Genomic DNA, 21,314 nt, shown 5'->3' with positions numbered 1-21,314 from the left:
TCATATCTGTGGGACTGTCTTTCCTGGTACACCCCCAAAGAGCATTACGCTCAGCAAATAACAAGTTATGGTGGTCCCTGGCCTGAAAAGTGTCTGGCTATCCTCAACTAGGGCCAGGGCTTTCTCAGCCTTGGCCCCTGCCTGGTGGAACTCTTTCTTTAGTGAGACCAGGGCCCTACGGGATCTAGCGCAGTTCCACAGGGCCTGTAAGACTGACATGTTCCACTAGGCCTATGGTTGAGGGCAGCAACGCTTTCCATCATAGCTGGTCTCCCTTTCCCTTCTTTCCATCTTATTGACTTTTTAATTGGGGACCCTGATTGCTTTCCCCCAGCTCATCATGGACCCATGTGCCAATAAATAGGTGCAAATTTTATTTTATTGTCAGAAGTTATCGTTTTTTAATTGGAATCTGGATTTAATTTGTATATTGTTTTGTTATTGTATTATGCTTTAATGGATGTTAGCTGCTCTGAGCCCAGCTTTGGCCAGGATAGAGAATGGGATATAAGTCTAAATAAATCACTCAATAAATAATAACCATGCTTTAAATTTCCTTCTGATTGCTTGGATCTTGTGGAACAGATCGCTTGTTCTTCCTTTTTTGTTGTTCTCTTCTATTTCTTTACACTGGTTATTATAATAGTTCACTTTGTGTCATGGGTCAGCCTGGACACTTACTCTCTGCATGAGAGTCGCTGGAACACTGCATTTAGACTTTTGATTCTGTTTCCGTTGCCTTTTAGCTTTTGCTTCTCGTCTATCTTTAGCAATGTTAAGAGTTTCCTTTGTAATCCACTTAGGCATTTCATTTCTAGGCAATAGGGCCAACATAAAAATGTATATTAATAAAAGACTTGGCTAAATTTTCTGCCAGTTGGAACATACTCCAGTTAAAGTAACATCTAAGAGTCAAAATTTGTTTGATACTAGGTTTAGAATAGCATCATTCACAACCCAGAAAAGGAATGGCTAAACAAATCCAGGCTTCGTTTACCACAATGATACAGAGCTCACAAACTAAACAATGAAAACCAATGTTGGTTATCTGTCAGAATAGAATAAACCAGGGCTACCCAAGACTCTTGAGAGCCAGTGTGGTGTAGTGGTTAAGAGCAATGGACTAATCTGGAGGACTCGGTTCAATTCCCCGCTTTCACATGAAGCCTGCTGGGTGACCTTGGACCAGTCACAGTTCTCTCAGAACTCTCTCAGCCTACAGAGGCAGGCAATGGCAAACCACCTCCAAATGTCTCTTGCCTTGAAATCCCTGCGGGGTCACCATAAGTCAGTTGACTTTATAGCACTTTCCACCACCACCCAAGACTCGTAGTTCAATCAGAACAGTCATTCCCTGCATTTAATGTACATTAAATAAATATATAAAACAGTCTGTCTATGGCAAAGGAAAATTATTACTCTCCTCCACTCCCATATCAGATGACTCACAACCTGTGAGGCAAGAAGATACTTTTCTGCTCGCATCTGAATTCTACTGCCACTTGATTGACTTAGCATATTTTTAATTGGGGCTTGATTACTGTACCGGTTATGGTTTTTTTTTTTTTAATGCGTGATTAGAAAAAAAAAAACACCTTTGTACACATCCTAAGAACTTTGGTAGAAAGGTAAGATGCAAGTATGTAAGTAAATACACAAAAGCTTAGAGGAAAAACTTATAAATGGATAACCATGACAGTAGGAATTCATGATCGCTCCTCACCATAATGTAGGCATCACAAGTCAGAATCTCAGGCCCAATTTAAATGTGAAACTGGATGAGGCATATTAGAACTCTGTGCCAGAGTGGAATGGGAAGCAAAAACAGCTCTGAAGCAAGCCAAGCTGTGTGGCCCCTGCTGGGCTACAAGCCAGCACTGCAGGACCACTCAGCTACGTGGGGCCAACAGGGGGCATCAGTTCACCCACGGCATCACTCCCCACCCCCAAACTGGAAGCAGTGCAGGAGGGTACAGTTGGTGAGCTGACACAAACCGCCATGGCTGATGAGGGGTCTGGGCCAAGGAGCCCCTGAAGCTCTGGCAGAATAGTTGGGACTTGGCTCTGCCTGCTCCTGGCTGTCAGTGGTCCTCTGGGAAGAGGCCCACCAGGAAATTTGCCTATAAGTTAAACATCTGTCAAGTAATGTGTAATTTTGAACTGGCCCAGAGTCTTACTGAAACTGTGCTGCAACAAGCAAAATAGTTATGCGTGCTTTGTAACTTGCCAGCACAATATCCACAACGGCGACAGCTCTCTGGTACGCAAGCTAAACATATAGAGCTACTCTGCACACACTGCGGCCCAGTTTAACCACAAACCTGACCCTGTCCAGGGTCAAAGGAAGAAGATCTTTGCTTGCCTGCCTCACATTTAAATCAGGCTTCAGAACCTCCTTTGGTAGGTTGCTTAAAAACTGGCTACCCGCTGCAACCTTTCTCACTGCTCCATTGTTCCTTTTTCACATTCAGTTGCAATTGGAATTGAAATGAGGGTTCCACATAGCGCTTGGTAATTATATTGTTCATAAAAATCTATTCCCCTGGACAAGATGCTTATCTCTGCAATTTCCTGTTTGTTTCACTGTTTTCATATTAATTTCTGTTTTCTCCTGGCACTCATGTGAATAAATGTTTGATCATCTGCTCTTTTGGGGGTGGGACAGGCACAAGTACTGAGTCTTGTTTTCTTTGTAATAGGCTGGAATCCCCACTCATTTTTTTAAATAAAAATATGTATGATAACACTGTTACAAAATAGTGTTCATAAAAATGGAGGGGGAAAAGATAATAACTATGCTTGCTGAAAAGGGGGAGTTCTTATGCTTCCCCTCCTCTCCCACAGGCAAGCATCAAGCACAGGCAAACCCCAAGGATTTTTTTTTCTGTCAAGTCGCAGCCAACTTATGGCAACCCTGTAGGGTTTTCAAGGTACGACAGTGGTTTGCCATTGCCTACCTCTTCATAGAGACCTTGGTATTCCCTGGAGGTCTCCCATCTAAATATGAAGCAGGGTCGACCCTGCTTAGTTTCTGAGATCTGACGAGATCAGGCTACCCTGGGCTATCCAGGTCAAGGCCCCCAATGAAACAGGAAGTAATTAATTAGACGGGAAGAGGAAGAAAATGGGGGTGGGTGGGAATCAAGGGATAGTAGCCCTGGAAGCTTCCATAGCACTTTTGGATATAATTGTAGCATGTGACTCACTTCAAAGAAGAAAGCATTTCACAAATGGGGAAGATGTCAGAAATATATATAGATACAGTTAAAAGTAAACAATGGTGTGCGCGAACATGTCGGGATAATTGGTAATAATTTGACATATCCTTTTCTGTATAAATGAAGTCTCATCCAAATCAGTGATGGGATGGGAGCATACTGTATCTAATCATACACTAAGGTATACGCACTTAGCAAAGGGCAGGTTTCCTTAAGTACGTCACACTTTACAATATCATATAAGTCTTTAGTGGCTCACTTCATAGTATAGCAAGGCACAGTCCTCACATGTCATGGAAACAAAGGGGAAAGGGTTTAATTATTAAGCTACATACAAGTTTGGAATGCAATTCTAGTATATCTCATTAAAATACTTTAATTCTGTGTATTTCGTAAATAAAACAGATATTTTTAAAAAATATGTTTGAATGACTTGCTAACACATTTTTTACCCTAATGCTGTTAAAAGAAAATTCTAGAACAGTTCGACCTCGTTTACAACATAACAAAGACAAAACTATCAAGCCTGGTATCTAAAAACATGCAGAAAACATGACTTACATCAAGAAGCTTTTAATCAACTGAACATGTTTTGTGAAAGCTAAATGCACAAAATATTTATGACATTAATGAGCTTGTGCAGGTTGAGCAACTTTTGTTGTCATCGTAAATACAGAATACAAAGCACTTTATTATATTTAATTAATGAAAGAATTAAATTAATGAAATGCCCAGGCAAAAGTAAACAATGCAGGCAATTTATTTGAATTTGTCTTATAAACAAAGGTTAACCATGATACAATTCCTACACTCTGGTCTTGACCACTTAGGAGGAATGTGTGAATCCATATACTTTTTCATCCAAACAAAATGTGAAGTTATTTCAAAGTGAGCAAGAATAAACTGGCATTTTCCCTCTCTTGAATGGGAATATTTTCAAAAGGGAAAATGGATCCATTAAAACAAGTTCTGTTCCCACTTTGTGGAATGGTGTGCCTGAGGAGGTCAGGAAGAAGAGTTGCCGACTCTTGTTTGGGAAATTCCTGTAGATTTAGGGATGGGTCTGGGGAGGACAGTGTTTCAGCTGCAACTCTACAGCACTTTTCATCACCAATAAAGTCTACCACCAAGTGTAATCCACTGAAGCCCATATTTACAATTGCTACCCGACAGCAGAAAAAATTGATAGCAATAATTAAAAGTATATGGAACTGCCCAATCGCTAATAATGAGAATAAGCAAAGCCAAATTCAGAAGAGAATGGTTTTATTAATCTGAGATGCTTGTTTGCAGCATTAATAATCGTAGATTTTATAGAGCACAGGCAGAAACCTGCAAGGATTTGCAAGAGGCATCATTTCTCCCTCCCCCACAATTTTCTCTTTCCTTGTCCTGAAAGCCCCTGTAGCCACTCTCCTTTGCCTGCATCCTTCTCTCCTTCCCCCACCAGTCTGTCTACCCTGTCTTAATATGGGCAGGTTAATTAAAATGTAATAAGTAGTATCAACATAAAAACTTTCCCTAATAGATCTTGTAACATGACATGTTTATTCATCATAGTTGGGTACAACAACAGGAAATGGGATGATCAACAATACATTCACAAAACACATTTTGCTAAAGACAGTTCACTAAAATGTGACAGTTAGAAGATCGCTAGTATACTCTTGACTAAAAATGTGCTAGTATACTGATTGACTAAGAATGTGTTAATATCTGTTACTAACATATCCAGAGACTGAAAGAAAGCATTTTAGTTTCTATATCATTAGTTGTATAGCCATAGAGGTAAAATAGAGGATGGTGCCGAGTTATTGTCTGTTGCCCCAGAAGGTCATACCAGAACCAACGGGTTGAAATTAAATCAAAAGAGTTTCCGTCTAGACATTAGGAAGAATTTTCTAATAGAGCGGTTCCCCAGTGGAACAGGCTTCGTCAGGAGGTGGTAAGGTCTCCTTCTCTGGAGGTTTTTAAGCAGAGGCCAGATGGCCATCTGTCAGCAATGCTGATTCTATAACATTAGACAGATCATGATAGGGCATGGAGTAGGGGTCACTGGGGGTGTGGGGGGGAGGTAGTTGTGAATTTCCTGCATTGTGCAGAGGGTTGGACTAAATGACCCTGGTGGTACCTTCCAACTCTATGATTCTATGAAAAGCAGAATTTGTAACAACCACACACAAAGTTCATGGAAGTCATATGAATGTTACTAAAGACCAGGTTTTGCGACAAACTAGTTAACATAAATAGTGTCTGGCAATGAGACCCACCCCAAACTTGCAGGGGCAACTCACCTTGGCTGACACAAGCTATACACACCTGGCGGCAGCAGCAGCCAGGCCAGGCTGTGCCCAGAACAGACAGGGCAGGGCTGCAGACTCTGGGTTCAGCCGTACAGTTTGGCAGCCAGGGGAGTTAGTCTCATCATCAAGCCCTGCCTAGGAAAGGGAACAACCCAGGAGCAAGTGCAGCACAGGAAGAGTTTCAGGACACTTCTGGTGGGGTGAAAGGATAGAAGGGAGGCAAGCCAGGGGAGGGGATGGGAAGGGTGACCTATTTAAGGTGCATCTCCGACAGGCCAGGAACAATGAAGCATCCCTGTGCAGACAGTGTCAAAGAGCAGAGGATACGGAAAAGAAGAGGAATATGGAGGTGAAGCATCACAAATGGTTAACAAGGTTTTCCTGTTATAAGAAGTCTGGAATCGTGATTCCAAAGGGGTGAGTACTCAAGGTAGATCCCCTGATGCCCAAAAAATAAGAACAATAGCAGAGATCTCCACTCCAACCAATGACCTCTCATTTCACGCCTTGCTGGGAATGATTAATTTCTCCAGCAACTTCATTGAGGATTTCTGGATAAAGCCAAATACCTGTATGCTCTTTCCTCATTGACATGGGGGAAGAAACAACAAAGTGCTTCTGCAGAGTTAAAAATAGTCTGGCACAGGAACCCGCCCTAGCATACCCTGACATGGCAATCTTTCTTACATTCAATTAGCAATCTCGGACTCCATCATCGGAGCCACTTTGACTCAGCAACAGTCAGGGAGTCAGAGTAGTAGCATATGCCTCTAGGTACCTTAGTCCTGCCGAATCCTGATATAGCCCCTGCAAGAATGTTTGTTTTGCTCTAGTTTGGTGCTTGATTCACTGGGAATTCATTATAGGTAGGGCTAAGGTAATTGTGTAGACTATGCACACCCCATTAAAGTACATCCTTTCAGGGAAGATACAGAATGGACAAGTATCTAATGCTCAAATAGCATAATGGACTCTTGCCCTTGTAAAGCAGGGAGTAGATTTCAAAAGCGAGCAAGCAGAATCTTTAGCACCTTGCGGGATCATAGTTAAGGGAGAACACCAAGAGAGTCCCATCCCAGAAATTAGGCACATTGACTGGCCTGCTCAATGGAGAGGTTCCTTCAAGGAGGCAGAACCGCAAGGTCTGACTTGCTGGTTGTGATAAAGTGACAGGTCTTCTTTTCATGTACACGGTTCCCCAAGTATCAGGTATGGTGCCATTTGCACCCAGGATAAGTTTGCTCTTAAAGGAATCGCTCACCCTCATTGTATTCAAGCAGCAGAGGTAAAAGCCCTTAAAGCCAACCTAGAATTTGGGCCTCTGGAAAACATTCTTGCAATCTGCACAGACTCAAAGCTACAATGGTCTGACTCCCCCTTTGGCAAGCCAGTAATTTCCAAACCTCAGATGGGTACCCACAGCTCACAATGATAAACGGTTTAAAATAGCTAAATTAATTAGAGACAGGACTGCAGTTACATGGATAACACATGTAAAAGGGCACCAGAGAACAAAGTCAAAAGCCAGCCATTGGCACAACTGGGCCATTGCAAAAGAGGCTGCCCAAGGAGACAATGACTCGTGCCACCCTCAGCCAATTAACCCCGTAATTAAAAGAATTCAAGATGCAAGAGGCTCAGCAATTAGACCTCAACTTAGATCTTGGCACACAGCAGGAAGGTGACACCCAAATCCAAGTATTAGCGCGAGCAGGCAGAGATTCAATAGGTGAACTCACTATTCAGGATCAGAATGGATTTACTGGGCTGTAGACAAACAAGGAGAGAGACACTGGATTGTGCCTCAGAGAGGGTTTTTATGGGGGGCATCAAGTCACAGATGACTTATGGCGACCCCTGTAGAGTTTTCAAGGCAAGAGATGTTTGGAGGTGGTTTGCTACTCCCTGCCTCCATGTCACCTCTATATTCCTTGGAAGTCTCCCATCCAAATACTAGCTAGGGTCAGGGTTGAAAGTGTGTGACTGGCCCAAGGTCACCTACAAAGCTTTCATGGTGCGAGTGGGGATTCGAACCTGGGTTCCCAGGTCCTAGTCCAACACCTTAACCACTACACCATGCTGGCTCACTTCTTAAGAGTGTTAGGGGAGACTTAATCCAATTTGTGCATAGACAAGGACGTAGAGGGAAAGAGCTCACTCTAGACTGAGTCAAAGAAACAGGGTGGTGGTCCCATATAAGAACACACATGGAACACTGGTGTGATAATTGCCTGTCTTGTGTTATGGTTAGTGCTGACCCCGCTGGACCTAGAGCCCCTATTCAACATCAGCATACAGAGGGGCCCCTGGCCTCACATACAAATACATTTTACTGGACCCCTTCCAGTTACTGCCAGAGGAAATAAATACTGCCTCACAATTGTAGATCCTTTCAGTGAGGGAGTCGAGGCATTCCCTTTGCTGAACTGACACAGAAGCTACCACTGATAAAATCCTATTTAATCACATTTGGAGCAGATGGGGCATTTCATTATCAGTAGACTCTCATATGACCTCACACTGTATTTTTTAAATGTCTTTCCTTCAACAAACAGAAAAACATTGCCGTTTTTCTACTTGCATAGACTAATTTGGTCTTCTTTTCTGTTCAAAAAATAAAACCCCTTCTGTTTTAAGAATCTTTCTCCACTTATTTTTCTGAGTTTTGGTCTGAATCTGGACCTTGGTATGCACAGGCTTACAGTGCAATCCTGAGTGGGAGGGGGTAGTTGGGTTGGGCCTAGGGGCAGCGCAGCTGCACTGCCTCCTGAGCGGCTTGCTGGCTCGAAAATACAAGTTTAAAATGTAATTTAAAAAAAATCCTGTGAAACTCCACCATAGAGTTTCACAGTGCTATGCTGCCCTTTTTGCTGATGCAAGTTCTCAAAAGGGGCATCCCCAGGCATGCCTTCGTTGATGCCAGTGCGAGCCCTAGCACCGAGAAACGCTGCTTCAGTGGCAGCGCCTGTGCCCGAGCATGGCGCTGGTGCATTGCTCCCCAGCCCTGGCGAAAGTGGCCCTGCACCGGAGTTAGTGCCGGTTTAGCCAGCACAAGTGGCCCTAACCCTGGCGCAGGGGTCACGCCGGGTCCTGAGCCAGTTCGGCCATCCCTTCAGGATTGCTTATGTCCAGATGCCAAAGATATTAAAGTACCCAAAATACATGGGTTTACTCCGTGCTACCACAGGGACGTCTTTGCACATTACAGCCCTGATACTTGTAGATCAATTTAGGTAACACAATGCAATTGTACAGCACATTCAGAGCTTACATAAATCTTTACAATTTCCCAAAGATTTATTCATGGGTGTGACTATTTTAATAATAATAATAATTTATTATTAGGTCTATGACAGCAGTCTTGGACCAAGGGAGGAGGAAAGGAAGGGAAGAGAAGACGAGGGAGGGTAGGAAGCATAATACATAGTAAACATAATAAGGATAATACAATCTTAAGTTAACAGTGCTAAAAATTAGGTGTCAGCCCAATAAGTAAAAGATTTATTCATGGATCTGAAACTTCATGACAAAAATCCATTTCTTATCTATAAGACAACAGAATTGACATTTCTTCCGAAAATTTTTGAATTAACCTTACTTAAATTATTCTGTCTGATTCAGTTGGGTTCTCGCTCTCCTTCTAGTCCAGCTATCCCAGAAAATGTTAAGAATCATCATCTCAAGCTGTCTTAGCATTGTTATCCTTATGGAAACATTTGTCATGAGTTTTTTTTATTGAAGCTTTTAAATTAGTTTCTAACAATTATATATCTAAAGCCAAATGAAACAATTTTAGAAACCTGTTGCTAACAAAACTCCTGCCATTGTTTTACTTGTGAATACTTATTGTCATGCATAATGCTGGAAGGAAACAACACTTGATATTAGCCAAGAAGTAATGTTGGAATGAAGCTGTTCTGAACATTATTCTAACATTTCACAATTTTATGTTGCATTGTCTGTCTTTGTCCCTAGATTCTTTCTAAGAAGGTTTCCAAATAATAGGTCATAAAGAAGGTATTTGGAATTTCTAATTTGAGTGGATTACTTAAGCATCTATTTTTGAAATAATTAAAGTGGTCCAAAACATTAATAAGACACATACTTTAAAGGGAAATTGCCAAGATTACACCCAAACTTCAATGTCCCATTTCCAGTTCAAGGATCACATTCATGAATCTATGAGACTATTAAAAATGGTTCATTATTCATTACTTTTTATTCCACCCTCCCTCCAAGGAACTCAGGGTGGCATAAATGGTTCACCCTTTTACCATCGCAACAGCCTAGAGAGGCAAGATCACACAATAAACCACTGGCATAGCAGAGTTTTAAAATAACACAAGTCTCTCCAGACTAAGTCCAATATTCTAGCTACTACACCACTAACATTCAAAACAATTAAAAATTAAGCAAAAAAAAAAAAGCATGGCAAGAAGGTATGGAGTATACTTAAACCCACTTCATATTTTTATATATCTGAGAGAGATTATTTGTGTTGAGTTTCATTTCAATATACCAGTATCCAGCAGAGGGAGTACCTTCTTTAAGAAAAACCCTAACCCAAGAACGGAACCAAAGCCGCATTAAATCACAAATAAGGAAGAAAATAAAGTATCATGTTGAAGTGCTTGGTATAAAAATATATTTTAAAAAAGATCTCTGAAGTTATCCTGTAAAAGCAATAAAATATATTTTGCATTCCTCACCACTGAGAAACAGAGAGAAGACATTATACATTAGGAATAGAGAACTTGTTAAATTCACTTAAATCCTTTCAAGTTTATGTAAAATAGGTGTTAATTCAAATTTCTCCATGCCAGACACCCACAGAAGGTTCACAAATAATTTAGGTTGTAATGCAGCTATGGCTTAACCCAGTTGGGGCATCTGAAAACCAAAGTATTGTCACAAACCCCAATTACAGCAGGTTACATCTGTCAGGGGGATAATAAGTCATGGCTTGGATGGGGTGGGAATACACTTATACTGAGCAGCCGGGTAATAAAGTGCCAATCATGTAGGAAAAGAAATTGTAGGAACAAATCTCATATACAGCCAATGAGATTTTAAAGTTATGTGCTCACGTAGAAGGAAAATGCTGCAAATTTAGACGTGTGGCACAATTCCACATTGTTTGAGTAACACTGTGTAAATTCTTCCCCACTCACTGCTACTGTAAAATGTTTACCTGAAGGTTGATCTCAGCCTCGTAGAAAGTGAGGCAAGAGCAGTAGTGCCGTTCAGAGTTTATATCCGTCAAAACCACAACAAAGAACGTAGGCTGCTTCCTCTCTCTGGACAGATGCCATCCTCCAGGCTGACAAAACTATCAAGAAAGCAAGCAGAAGCATAATTTAATAAAAGTATTGGCTAGATAAAAGAAGAAAAAAACAGCAAAAACATCTGCAAATAGGTATGAATACAGAAGTACGTAACTGAGAGTACTTGATTTACTGAGCAGAATAAGGAAAATCTACTTAGCAGTTCATGAACTTGGTATTGTGCTCTGAAACATTTATGAAAGGGCCTATTACATTTGCTGGTACAATACTGAGAGCTATAGGCATGCCATACGTAACTTAAGAGAATTCCTAAACTGTGGCATTCTGTAGAGCATCAACGAAGGAGGCTATTCTCCCAGTGAGCCCCCCACACACAAATATGTCCTAGAAAAGTGATACTAACTCATTGGCTCAGGAGCCACATGTGGCTCTTTGGTATACCACTTGCAGCTCTTCTCAGCACTGTTCCCTAATGTGGCATCTGCCCTGTGTTTCGGGGAAGTGGGCGAGGCCAGTGGGGCTTGTGGTTTGCAGGTGGCTGCTTTCAGTGGAACGAATAAGCTGTGAGCCTCCCCGAGATACAGGCCTCATTCCTGGACTCTTTTGGTAATTGCGAATGTGGATCTGTTTGAGCCACAGCGTGAGTACTGCTGCCCTAGAACGATACATGGCCAGAGCTTTTCTTAACATTTGTTTTTAAGTAAGAGCAAGCCGCCCTGTTGGACTATATGTGTACACAAAACAACCAGTTTATACTGCAGTGTGTGTATCAGCATAGGACTATATGTGTACAGCATTCTCTTAGCTGCCTTGGCCAATCACAGGTCTAAATCCAACCCTGCTGCCAGATCCTTGCATCAAATACTGCATCATAGTGAACACAAGTTAGAACATAGTCCTTTAAAAAGTCTTAATACAACTTTTAACATTATAATATACTAGGCTGCAAACCAGCGGAAATAACAGGTTTGAAAACAGCAGAAAGACTACTTGATAATAATGGAAATTGGAAACTTAATCTCTTGATTTTACTAATCTGATTCCAATCAATATCTTTACAAATGTTGCCAGCCAAACATGTAATTTATTTTGTATGTGAGCCTATTAATATATCCAGATAGTTGCTTGTTACTTTTTCTTATACAACTGACCCCTAAACTGTTCGCCAAAAAGATCTGTATTGACTAATCTAGATAACATGACACTTGCATAACAAGATCTAATTTGGTTTCTTGCAACAGGTCCCATGAAGTGGTGGTACAGTGCATTTGCAACATTGAATTTGTTATGCCAGTGGGTATTTTAACAAGCTTTAAAGAGATTTACCTTTTTTAAAATAGCAAAGCTTATTTCCTCTATAAACCAATAGAAAACGCCATTGTTCAGCATACACAAACTATCTCTGTGGATTCCTTTCCATAGATTTAACATCCATTAGCTATTTATCTGCCATTGCACACTTTAAAAGGGGGGGGGGGAATGAAGACTAATTTCTTCTTGACACTATAGAGAAAAGTTGCCTTATCTCTCACGCAATTCACCTATCTACTTGATAGCAGATAACACAGTATCAGCCTCTCAGAAAGTGTCATTAGCTGTTTTATCCAGGGAGTTATATATTTATTTCATGCAATATTATTATGTGAACATGCTAAAACAATGTGGGCTAGGGAGTCTACTTGAACCGGACAAAATGGGCACTTGCGTTGTTCTACAGTGATCTTCTTGTATCTCCCTTGCATCTTGGCTGAGTCTAGGTCATTATACCTTACCAATAAAGAGCTAGTCTAAATGTATGGATTTCTAACCAGCGGAAATAGTCTGGCAATGAAAAAGTACCATTAAAGGTACCTGGAAGAAGAGTCAACATTTACGATTTGCGTCCTTAAACATTAAGGAACAATCCTGATTTAAGATCTTATTTTGTAACTCTTTAGAGCACTGGTTCCCAACCAGGGGTCCATGGACCCCCAGGGGTCCGCGAGAACTAAATTAAGGTCCGTGAAACAAAGTTATAAACCCATAATAAATTAATATTTTCAATTAAAAGTTCTCTATTATAATATATATATATATATATATTCAAATATAATTCTAAGTTTAATGTTTAACTAACAGTTATGATTAAAGTTTATTTTCAAATTCCTGGAATTTTTATTTTGAACCTTGGGGTCCCTGCACCGAACAAAAAAGTCCTAGTGGTTCCTGGTCAAAAAAAGGTTGGGAACCACTGCTTTAGAGCATGCTTTCTGAAAACTATTCCTTGCAGCTTTTAATCTCTCTATTGGGAAGGAAAATCTTTTGTCTAACCTACTAGTCCAGGTTGACATAGTAAAATCTGAGATTAACAACTGTAATTTATTTTGTACATGAGTCTATTAATATATCCAGATAGTTGCTTGTTACTTTTTCTTATACATCTGACCACCTAAACTGTTCACCAAAAAGATCTGTACTGACTAATCTAGATAACATAACACTTGCATAACAAGATCTAATTTGGTTTCTTGCAACAGGTCCCATGAAGTGGTGGTACAGTGTATTTGCAACATTGAATTTGTTAAGCCAGTAGGTATTTTAATGAGCTTTAAAGAGATTTATCTTTTTAAAAATAGCAAAGCTTATTTCCTCTATAAACCAAAAGAAAACGCCATTGTTCAGCATACACAAACTATCTCTTTGGATTATTTCCTAAACTACAGGTCAGATGTAAAAATGCAAAAACAAAAATTTTTTTTAGACAAACTGTTCTAATACACATCTAGGCAAAAGTATTCATTGCTGACTAGTAAGAAAACATGCATATCTCAATTAATGTACAAAGCCACATAAATGCCCTTTTTGTCTCAAGGAAAGAGACAAATCACCGAATAAGACTTTGTATGGCATACGCAAGCTTTGAAAAGAATTATGAAAAATACCATATTTTTCAATATACAAGATTAACTCACACACTGTATTTATTTCCTAGGCTACCAGTACTGTCCACTCTCAGGAACACACTTTTTAAAAGAAAAATGCATCACTGGACAAGATACAGTTAGCTGCAGTTTCTAAAATTTATAAAGCAATGTCTTGTTTGATATTTTGGTTTGTCTTAATAAAAAGAGTAATATACTACTGTTGTTTTTGGATTATAATCATGAAGATTCTTCCCCAGTGAGAATTACTGTCTGTGATACCCATGGACACCCAGTTTACAATTACATTTTTCATGTGACTGTACATCCTCGGATGACAAGAAATTACTTGCATGAGTAGGAACTGGGGCATAAAATGTTGCATGAGCTTGATCTCAAGTTAATAGGCAGGTTGCGTAAGTCACTAGGATTGCATCTTTAAGACTTCCAAGAGCTAGAGTTGCCAACCTCCAGGCAATTGGGCTCTATGACATTGAAGTCCCTCCCCTCCTCAGACTCTGCCCTCCTCAGGCTCCGGCCCCAAAACCTGCAGGTGGTAAAGAGGGATCTGGCAACCCTACCAATAGCCATGATTAACATTTAATGTTAAAAAATAAAGTGTAATACTGCCCTGACCTGGATGGCCCAGGCTAGCCTGATCTCGTCAGATCTCAGAAGCTAAGCAGGATCAGCCCTGGTTAATATTTGGATGGGAGACCACCAAGGAAGTCCAGGGTTGCTATACAGAGCAAGGCACTGGTAAACCACCTCTGTTAGTCTCTTGCCTTGAAAACCCCATAAGGGGTCGCCATGGGTCAGGTGCGACTTGACGGCACTTTACACACACACAATACAGCACTACAATAGCAAAGAAATCAACATAGTGCTTCAAAAAATTAAACCAAGGTTTAAAAATTTAGGCAGATTTCTGTATTGCTTTTATATTACGTTTAAAACACTGAATGGATTACAAACAATATACAAATAATTATTTAAAGCATCCATATAAACATAGGCAATTATTGGAGAAATATAAGCAGGCTCATAAAATCGGAAGCAAACATCCAGAAACACCCCAGAACTCTGACCCTTCAAGGAGGTATGATATCAGTCTGATAGAGAATGTCTGACCTGAGATCACCCACTTAGCTTTGTGGTATGGTAGAGATTTGAATCTGGATCTTGCAAGTCCTAACCACTACACCTACTCCAGATATACTTTGGGAAATACTTTTTTTAAAATTGATTCCTGGTAACGTAAGGTATGCTTCAGTCTATAAACTGTTTCTGTTTATAAACTCCTCTGTTTACTTGTAGTGGTAGCAACAAAGGGAGAATACCCATCATTACTACTAAAGCTCTTTTAATCCACTGTTCAGCATTAAGCAAATATTTTCCAATTTCAGACTAACAGTTAAATTTTTAACTCTAGCCCATTCAGCTTGAGCAAAGAAAACAGTCACAATTTCAGTGTGCTTGTATTAATCATTTCCTTTTGGCAAATGTTATGCTTCTGCCAGGTCACCATGGTTGCCTACATATTTCACCAAGATACCTAGTATTTTCAACAGTGATTGTACAGTAGAATCCTTTAGCAATTGTCAGTAGAGCTACAACGGATTGCATTAAACCAGCTTTTCCACACATCAAAAAGGGTATAAAGGAGTTCACCAAAATTGTTATGCCTGGGATCATAAAACCAGTGTGGATGTTTTAAAAGCCACATGGCTGTAATAAGGAGGGCAATTGGCCAGGACTTAACAGAAAAGCTGGCTGGATCCAATTCATAGCTAATTTATCACTTTGCATCAAAATGTTTTGTCGTATGTCATGTAAATAAATTTGCATGAAGTGCTCGTCATTGCTTCTTATATCTAACCTAAACTTTACACCATTCAGTGTTGGTGGATGAATTCATTTCTTTACCAGTTGTTTTCTATACGGGCTCCAATATTCAACTAAATGGAGCTTTTTAAAGCCATAATAGCATTTGGAGAAATTGGGGGGAGGTTAGGATAGGGACAGAGGTTTATTTTTTATGTGATGACAATGACAACCAGCATTAGCCTATGTTTATTTATATAATACAACACAGCTTTAGCAGAACTATGAGAACCTGTTAAGAGGCTAGGATTAAGTTTTGAGGTAGCAATAATTAGAAAATTTGATCATTAAATACAAAACCCCAAAACCTGGAAAAATGAGTCTGGTTCCCAATTTTTTGGGGCTGGCTCCTAGATCCCAAGATAATTTGTCATGTTATGCACTAACGGCCAAATGTGAGAGGCCAGTTTGAGAGAGAGATGGGAAAGTTGCCGGCTGGCAGCCTCCTCTGGGTCTTCAGGATGGATATTTCTCCTAAACACTGAGAAAAGCCTGCAGAGAGGTTTACTAGGTTGAGAAAAACAGGTTAGGTTTATTAGGTTGAGAAGAACATATTTAGGATAAAAGGGTTAAGCATGACATATAGAAAACATGCATGGACAAGCCTACAATTAATGTAAGGTGAGTAGGGTTGTGCATATTGATATACCTGAACTGAAAATAAACCCGAAATTATCTGTTTCGGCAACATTCGGGTTTTGGGTCAACCAAATATCAAAACCTGGGAAGCTGCCTGAAGCCGAATAGGTGATTACTGAAAAAGCAGAATATTCAGGATTTTTTTGTTTGTTTCGGCTATTCGGCTCAGATGCACAGCTCTGCGCTTTCTCCTATTTTTCTATCTTTGACTGGTTTTATTAGGGCCCCATAGTTGGGGCCCTTTTGAGGTAGGGGATGGTGTAATTGGAGCCAGCTTGGTCAGAACCAACTAGTCTGGAAGGGTCATGTAAAAAGATGGAGCTCACCCAGTCCCATCCGGAAGGATATACCCTCCAACTAAAAAACGCCTGCTTCTACAGCTACTTATTGGGCTTCTGAAGAAGACTCCTCATCCACACGGATGAGCAATCTCCTTCACAAGAGCTGGCTTGGTCATGACTTCGGTTGGCTCTGATTTCACGCCCCCCCCCGAAGGTCACTATGACCATCTCATGGTCACAGTGCAGGGAAAAGATGCTTCTACCATCTTTTGAAATTAGATTTTTGATTACTATAATAAAGGACTGTTGACAGGATGTCATTTGCCACCAAAGAAATGTTTTCTGTGCCTTATTTTTCTTGCAATTAAGCCGTTTCCCTCAGTTTGGAAACTAATTTGCATGGACATCGTGCTATGCGCCCAAATATGAAGGGAGCCCCAAGACTTTGAAGCATCAGCCTGCCAATCTGCTCTTTCCGCCAGTCCTTGGCAACGCTGAACTCCTGAACTTGAAAACTGATGGACAGCTTGGCTTTCAAATGCCTGGAGGATGGGGGTGACCCCTTTGCGGGCCCATAAAATTGGACTCCCTCTCCCAACATTCACCAAACTTCGGTGTCCGTCTAAGGAGAGTCCCTTCAGCTATGCTCTACTTCCAAAAATGCCCCCACAGGACTTTTAAAAAATCCCCATAGACTATAATGGACCCAATTTTTTTTAGTAAACCCGGAAATAAAGCTGAAATACCTCTTTACCGATATGGTTATTTGGCGTATTCTGGGTTTACTGAAAAAAGCAGACCCAATAAACTGGACCCAAAATTTACCCCCCCCCCATTTTTTTTGAACAACCCTAAAGGTGGGAGAAAAAGGCAGGCAGCAGTGATATGAGGGGGGAAATATAAATTTTCATTTTCATTTTGGTGGGAGGAAGTGACCTCTCAGGAAGAGAAGGGGTTGGAGGAGCTGAACTTTGACCTGGATGTGACATTGCAGGATATGATATCACATCCCCGCTGAGTTTCCTCCCCGAACTCCATTCTCCAAATCTCTAGGAGTTTCCTCAGCTGAGTTGGCAACCCTAGTTCAGATGCAACAGAAAACAGTGTTGCTTACCTGTAACTGTTGTTCATCAAGTGGTCCTCTTTGCAGGCACACATGGGAACTGCGCATGTGCAGGCCAGCTGTGGAGACGTTTAGAAAGCTTTGCTTTTAGCCCAGCAACAAGGATTGCTCCCCCTCCCCTCCGGCAACGGTCCTTCCCACCCTTTCGGGCACATGACAGAGGGGAGCATCCCCTCTTCTGCCGCTGCGGTACCCAGACCCACCAGGTAGTGAGTCAGCCCACAGCGGGGGAGGGAGGGATTTGTGCCTGCAAAGAGGACCACTCGATGAACAACAGTTACAAGTAAGCAACACTGTTTTCACCTTCGTGGCCTCTTTGCAGTCCCACATGGGAGATTAGCACACTCACTTACTGTGGAGGTGGGTGTGGAAGCTGGTAACTGTATAATGGAACTCAACACCGCTTTCCCGACAGCAGTATCCGCTACAGAATCGACGTCCAACAGGTAGTGCCGGATGAACGTCAAAAGGTGTGGACCATGTTGCAGCACAGCAGACGTCTTGCAGATTCACAAGGGAGGCAAAGGCAGCCGAAGAGGCATGCACCCTAGTTGAATGTGTGTGGATTGGGAGCAGACACGACTTTCCCGCTTCTGAGTAGGCCTTTTAATGGTCAAAACCACCCACCGGGACAGTGTCTGATTGGAGACTTACCCTTGTTGGGCCCCACAAAACACACAAATAAAGATGTGTCCTGTCTAAATGGACGTGTGCGATCTAAATAAAACAATAGGGCCCTCCTGGAGACTAGAGAATACTACTGACTAGGCACTATGGCTGATACAGAAAACAATGATCCATCTTGTGACACACAGGGCAACATGTTGTACAATACACCTCTCATCTTCTCAGGATTCCTAATAAAAAGAGCCAGTTGCCAACCCCCTGAAAGCAAGTATAATCTGAATTATACAAAATGCACTGTCCTACTTCAATATGCAGCATCTTAGGGGGTTACCACACTTGTATTCCCAGCGATGTATTAAGAGTTTAAAAATGATATAAAAAATACTGTTCACACTTTCTATGTATTCCCACCGATGTATCAAGAGTTTGAAAACGTTATAAAAAATACTGTTTGCACTTTGCTTCGCCCCTTTAGCTGTGAAGACGTCTTCCAACCATTTATAAACCGTGGTATCCAAAAACCCTTTTAAAGCGATGTTTTTTACAACATTTTCAAACTCTTAATACATCGCTGGGAATACAAAGTGCAGTAACCCCCTTAGTGTGTTAGCTATACGCCTCCTAAACAATGGGCTCCAATGGGGAAAATCGATGATATGCACTTTCCATACAGGGAAAACTATTGCTTTCTAAAAGTTGTAAAGTATTTCCTAAAGAATAAAAATATTCTGTTTCATCTGAAAACATACAAAGAAAGAAAACGAAGGTCCACTGCATGCATGCCAGATGGATCCAGAAAATTCCTATCATATCCAAATAATTTGCCTTTGAAACTGCCAAAAAATCATTATCAAAGCTGCAGTCATCTATCATCATCCACACACACACACTATACATGGAGGACTGTATAATACAATTCTATGTATTGTTACAAATAACAGTCTTGTCTAAATATCTCAATGAGTCAAAAGCTAATCAAAGAAATGAATTCTGTATTTGGTGAGAATACAGCCAATAAATCAGGTCTGGTTCCAACAAAGAATATGTTTGGCTAAGTAACTGGAACAAACTGCTGATAATACAGAATCTGCACTGTGTCTGGGGGTCCAGAATACATTTCTAATTATGCTGCTATCTATTTGCTTCCAGGCACAATTTGAGCCTGTGACCAGGGTACTTAAAGGAACACCTACTCCCATATTTCATTTCATTTCATTAACCTTTATTGGCATACCAAAAGACAGAGATAAAACAACAATATACCTCCAAAGGGCAATACATATAAGTTACAAGTCGGGTTAATAAAACTTTCCTTGTTCTTTAAGAACTCCTGTAAGAAATTCAGCCACGGTAGCAGTAATTTTAGGATCATGATCACTCAAGAGAAATTTGCATTTCACTTCATTACTCCTGTATCTCTTGTACTGGAGCAAAGTAAATAGCAGTTTATCCAGCAGTCACATAGAAGGGGCAATCTAAAAGGATGTGGTCAATTGTATCCAACAAATTTAAACCGCATGTGCATAAGCGTTCATGTCTAGGGATCTGAAGGTATCGGCCTAAGAGCATCCTAGATGGGAATGCGTTAACCCTAGCTAATAGAAAGGCGCGGCGTTGAGAAGGTATCTCTAGGTTATCTAAATACCTAGAACACATGGGGGGAAGAGCTGGGTTAAAATTATGCAATTCTACATCAAGGAGACGTTGCTTGATTCTTTTGAAGGTGTAAGATTCATTGGCCAGAGCAAGGTTATCTAAATCAATTCCAATTTGGCAGAGTCTAGATATAATCAATATGTCCCATGAGAAATAATGAAGTTCACTTTTCAAAAGATATAAAAGGGAACCTGGCTCAGTTGGAAAATATAATTTGAGCCAATATCTTATTGTTTGAATCCAGGCTTTGGTGGCAATCAAGTTTTGCCCGGTTTCAAGACAAATTGTAAAATATGAAACACATTTAGGTATCCCCAATATTTGCCTAAGAAATATGGCTTGGATGTTCTCCACTTCTTGATTAAGAGTTCCAAGCCGTAAGGGAACACCAAACAGAAGTTGGGGAAATATTTTCAAATTCAGGATTTTGATCACTGCAGGAACACACTGATTTCCCTTCGCGTAGAAAAATTGATTTAAGGAAATCCTGGTGGCTTTAATAGTATTATGTCGATGTATAGACCAATTGAGATTATAGGTATAGGTAATTCCCAAATACTTATAGCTTTTAACTTGTTCGATTGAATCCTTCCCAATATGCCATTTGTATAAGGACCATTTTTTGGAAAATACCACTACTTTTGATTTGGAGGAGTTAATAGAAAGTAAATTCGAATGGCAATAATTATTAAAAGCATCTAGATATCGTTGGAGGCCTACTTTGGTGAAAGAAAGAATGACGGTATCGTCCGCATAAAGAAGTATAAAGACTGGGGCCCTAATTTAGGTGGGTGACCATTAACTGACCTATTCCCATATATTCTAGCCCTAGAACTTATATCACCTACAAAGGCCCTTTTACATGCATCTCTGCCTGCAGTAATATACTGGACCACCATAGGGAAAGGCTTTTCTGTATTTCCTTGTTTATGGTATATTATCTACATTGAACCTGATCTTCTTGATTTCAGGTACCAGGTTAAAAGTGTTGTTATCCCACACATCTGAGCAACTCTGTTTTCTTCCTCTCTGATAATAAATGCTTTTACTCTGTTTTACTGGTTTTACCCGTTAATTGTGATTATTTTCACATGCTATTATGATTATTTTAACACAGTTAATATGCTGTTTTAATGTTCTAATATTTAAATGTATATTATTGTGGTGACAGCAGCAGTTGAGCTGAAAAGGGGGCTAGAGGATCAAACCAGAGAAACACTTCTTGGCATTCATTTCTGGCCCTGGCCAGCTCTTCAAGGCTAACTCATCACTGACTCAATATTACTTAGGGGATGATTACAAGTGGTACACTTGTGGTTTTATGGCTTACTGTATGTTTACATTGTATTTGCTTATTTTATGTGAGTCACCTTGAACATTTTTTCATGGAAAGGCAGC

General features: G+C 40.5%; 1 protein-coding gene across 1 annotated transcript in view; it reads right to left on the bottom strand.

The window, feature by feature from the left end:
• SBF2 (SET binding factor 2) overlaps positions 1-21,314 on the bottom strand; it is a 247,743-nt gene that overhangs the window by 177,302 nt on the left and 49,127 nt on the right. Inside the window, exon 3 of the mRNA XM_056851939.1 lies at positions 10,713-10,850. Within this exon, the coding sequence (XP_056707917.1) occupies positions 10,713-10,850 (138 nt within the window). The remainder of the gene's footprint in view (positions 1-10,712; positions 10,851-21,314) is intronic.

Source organism: Euleptes europaea, chromosome 6 (genome assembly GCF_029931775.1).
Source record: "Euleptes europaea isolate rEulEur1 chromosome 6, rEulEur1.hap1, whole genome shotgun sequence".
Taxonomy (NCBI): domain Eukaryota; kingdom Metazoa; phylum Chordata; class Lepidosauria; order Squamata; family Sphaerodactylidae; genus Euleptes; species Euleptes europaea.
The sequence above is the reverse complement of the archived record's forward strand: the minus strand, read 5'-3'. Positions and strand labels throughout refer to the sequence as shown.